The sequence below is a fragment of the Drosophila miranda genome, assembly GCF_003369915.1.
Source record: "Drosophila miranda strain MSH22 chromosome Y unlocalized genomic scaffold, D.miranda_PacBio2.1 Contig_Y1_pilon, whole genome shotgun sequence".
NCBI lineage: Eukaryota > Metazoa > Arthropoda > Insecta > Diptera > Drosophilidae > Drosophila > Drosophila miranda.
This window is the reverse complement of record NW_022881603.1, coordinates 14424225-14428189: the sequence shown is the minus strand read 5'-3', so window position 1 is coordinate 14428189 and position 3965 is coordinate 14424225. Positions and strand designations below refer to the sequence as shown.

At 44.4% G+C, this 3965-nt stretch overlaps 1 protein-coding gene across 3 annotated transcripts; it reads right to left on the bottom strand.

Moving 5' to 3' along the window:
• Nucleotides 1-279: 279 nt before the first annotated feature.
• LOC117190486 lies at nucleotides 280-2102 on the bottom strand. 3 transcript variants are annotated; one of them, XR_004473705.1, is made up of 3 exons: nucleotides 1213-2102; nucleotides 692-1143; nucleotides 280-643 (listed from the first exon to the last, which is right to left on the bottom strand). XR_004473705.1 is itself a non-coding variant. In XM_033395553.1 (2 exons), the coding sequence occupies exons 1-2, from the start codon at nucleotides 2034-2036 to the stop codon at nucleotides 1140-1142; spliced, it is 828 nt and encodes a 275-aa protein (XP_033251444.1). In that variant the 5' UTR covers nucleotides 2037-2102; the 3' UTR covers nucleotides 280-1139. The 3 variants fall into 3 exon arrangements, 1 of the variants encoding a protein (XP_033251444.1); XR_004473704.1 differs by having other exon boundaries at nucleotides 280-616; XM_033395553.1 differs by having other exon boundaries at nucleotides 280-1143.
• Nucleotides 2103-3965: the final 1863 nt, after the last annotated feature.

Genomic DNA, 3965 nt, shown 5'->3' with positions numbered 1-3965 from the left:
AAATTGAGATGACGACCGAGTGGCTCAGGCAGATCGAGTTAATTTTAACGGTGATTGCCTGTCTCTTTTCTTCCCGTCCCTCACGCCGCCTTACATTCCTCTGCGCTCAGTCTTGCATTCCTATGTGCAGATTAGCGGCGCTTATCGGGCACCGGTATGTGGGGGCTCGCCCGCAGCGCAAAGTTAGGTGGAGAGAGATAGATAGGGATAGAGAGCTAAAGAAGCCTAAATGAGAGGGAGAATAAAATAACTCGGGTATTGATGCTTAGAGCATCTGACTACGATCCGTTATTTGTTTCTTATATTTGATTCTTTTTTTTTTGTTATTGTTATTTTGGGCGGGGCTGGCCTTCTATGAGAAATTTTCTAACTCGATCTGCCACTATTTGTCGCCACTGAAGAACACTTTTTTTTCTTTGCCTCCTCCCATGCGCACGGGGTATGGACGCATACGCGGAGCGATGAACAAGCCGACGCGGCTGCCGTCTGCCGGGCACTAGTTGGCCTCTCCTCTCTGGCTCGCCGAACTGCTCCAAGGCGACGACCCAAAGCTCCGGCGAATTTCTACGAATTTCAGCTGGCGGTCGTGGAAGACGAGCCTCCTCCAATTTAAGACCTATGGAAATTTGCACCCACAGAACACCTTTATACTCTTTCGCTAGGCTGTCTTTTTTTTTATTCCACAACTTACCCAAACGGGTGACCCGTCGAAAGGGTGTATCGAAGAGGTTTCACTAATCACCGTCTCACTTCCTGGCTACTTTTCACTAGTTATTGTATTTATATGGTTTTTCTCTTTTTTCTTTCTTTGAATATTCAACTACGGCTGACACTATAGAGGACACTTGGAGAACAAAATCCAATGCTGTCGACCAGGCTTGGAATCCCGCAATGGCGTCCAATGCCATCTATTTATAGCCGTTTATCTTGTCCGACTTCGACTTCGAACTCGCTCTCCTTTCGACGAGGAAGTCTGACCTGGCTCTGACCCACTCTTTGATCCCAGGCCCTCTTTGCCGACTGTTAAAGAGAGTTTGTCTTGCCTCTCGTTTGACGGGGCATAATTTTCGGCGGACCCCAAAAACCCTAGGCCTCCTCACAGCAGCTACAAGCCTCACCGTACAAACAAGCGACAGTCTCTACCTAAGGGGAAACATGAATTTTATCAAGACTTTTCTTGGGAGTTTGATTGTTTTCTATGCACAGACTTACTCAACAAATCCAAAGTTGGGAAGCTGGTACAACTCCTTAAGAAGTAATTTCCCCTCGAATAACTTTTGCAGCGGCTCCGCACCCCACATGCCTACAAAGAAACACTTTTCGGCTATGTTTAGATGCATCATTTCAGCCTTTATCAAACTTCCCTCTGGAAAGGCGGCTATGTTCTTTACGATCTGATGATAGATTTTACTGCTGGATGTTGTTCTTCCGCATTTCGGTGGCTCGAGGATACGTTTACGTGGTGAAACAGGCAGCATGGTTTTTGTTTTAGCGGAAACAGTGGCCGTGTCCTGTGGCTGTGCTGAAGTGGGCTGTGGGGACGTAATGGGCTTTGCTTTTTGCTTTCGGACTTTTGCATCCGGTTTATTCAACCAACTCGAACGCGTTGATAGCGAAAGACTATCCGAAACCGGCCTGGCTGGACACTGTGTTGACTCCACATCTCGCACTACCGCTGCCGACTGATCAATTGGAATTATATGCTTGGAGTCCGCCATTTGTTGGATTATCGGTAGTCGGTGTGGACGTTCATTCAAGATATTTTTAACTACAATCCCATCTTTATTAGTGTTTGTGACGAAGTCATTGCGCTGCAGAGGTTCGGCGATGTCGGCGACCAAAGTTTCGAGACTGTTTAGATCAATGTGCATGTTACACTTGATTACACATTTATTGAAACTATTCATGCTGCTTAGCATGTCATCGTGCAGACCGATAAGTTCACGATCCGCTTTAGCCATGTTCACCCAACGATGATGAAGATCTGTGTACAAAACATCCAAGTGACGCCTAAAGTTGTTTAATTTAGCGTGCATTTTATCGACATTTTTCTCGAGCAGCTACTTCAAAAATATCATTCAAATCCATTGCTTATAAACGTTATAAATTACAACACTGGCAGAAGCCTAACAAATTTACCGGCAAATAACTGTAAGCAGCAGTGTGACTGTGAAATTATCGTTAAAATATACCGACCCTCAGAAATATACCAAAATCTACCGTCTCATTTTAAAAATATACCGTAAATATACTGACGAATTCAAGTTCTATTATACATATTCCCCGATTTTGATATTCCGTGGAATATTACTAGCTAGATAGTACATAGGCCTGCCCACATAATTTTATCCGAATAATCAATCACTGGCTAATCAATTGACTGGCTTATTAAATACTTGACTTTGATAGGTTTTTGAGTCTCGTATGATGAAGAACCGAACTTAGCCCACTTAAGCCCCCTATATTTCAATAGTTAAACTACTTGAGGTAAATGGCGGAATATATTAACGATTGTAAATTCTTCTCGTAGATCCATCCTCTTCATCCTTTTTAACTACACGATAACTACACTGTTCAGGCCAGCAGTAAACAATTTCCGCGCACTGTGCCAACTCAGTGCGCCCCGGTCCCAACTCGCTCTCGCGCGCTCGGAGGGGCGCTCGGATCCACAATCCACGATCCACTCGGCGCTCACGGCAGCAAAAGCATCATAAGGCATAGAGTTAGTTAGTTACGTTTTCACCCCTGCTTCAACCTGTCGACATACCGCGCGAATACCCAATAACTACATGAACAATATATATAGTGACATATCTATAGTCCATGCTCCGCATACCCTTGTCTATGTCTATTACCCTGCACCCACAATACTATAAACAATACGACACCCTCAGCTTCGAACCCTCATAAACAATCTCACGCTCGAAATGGACCACGCGCAGCCGATTGCAGGCAATGTAAACAAACACCCTAAACTGGAAGTTGAACATAAAACAATAGATGCCGCCCTAGAATCCAGCCGCACCAGAATCACGCCACTCTTCAGAGATCAATTACGAATCGATTCTCAAGAATCACACCATCCTAGCTGACCAATCAGAGGCCCTATTCTCAGCCACACCCAAGTAATGCAACACCGATCATACGCAGCGGAAGCCTTTCATCAAAAGCCGCCTTTCCCACATATCGATCGAGTCACGTACTCCATCTCCGAAGCCGAAGTCGAAGCCAACGCCTCCGAATCCAAATCCGAATCCCAACCCGAGCATCATAATATAAATAGTCTGCATCTAAGAAGCCAACTCAGTTCTGTTCAAGACAAACGTCAATCGCGACACCGTCGGAGAATTCAACCAAAGTTAATTCCGTTCAAGACTTCAGACCTCAGTCATCGTCGGGGAAATAACTAATCAATGTACGCTAAAGTTTAAGTGAAGAATAAAACCTTTTTTAAAACGTAAACTGAAGTGTCGCATATTTAATTGGCGCAGCCGGTAGGATCTCAGTTAAAAGTGAATCCCTTTTTTTAAGACGATCAATTGGCGTAGTGACAGTTACAGTGCGTAATAACCTACAGTGATCAGAGGAAAAGTAACGCTAATACTAAAGAGATCCGCCAAAGAATCTACACACGAAACTCAATTAATATTAGAAAAAATAAATAAATAAAAAGAAATCAACATGCCGCTAACAGAAATACACCTGAACCAAGCCTTGAAGTCAATCAGGCAAATTCCACCATACGACGGATGCCAAGAACGCCTAAGCTCGTTCATAAGTAGGATCGAGTACATCTTCGAATTGTACTCAACAGAAGACATCCGGCAACAAAGCATCATGTACGGAGCCACTGAGGGTCAACTGTGCGGACGAGCACAACTTTTATCACAAAGCCTTCAACCCAACACCTGGGCCGATCTAAAAGCAGCCCTAATCAGCAAATTCAACAACCACACTCCATACGA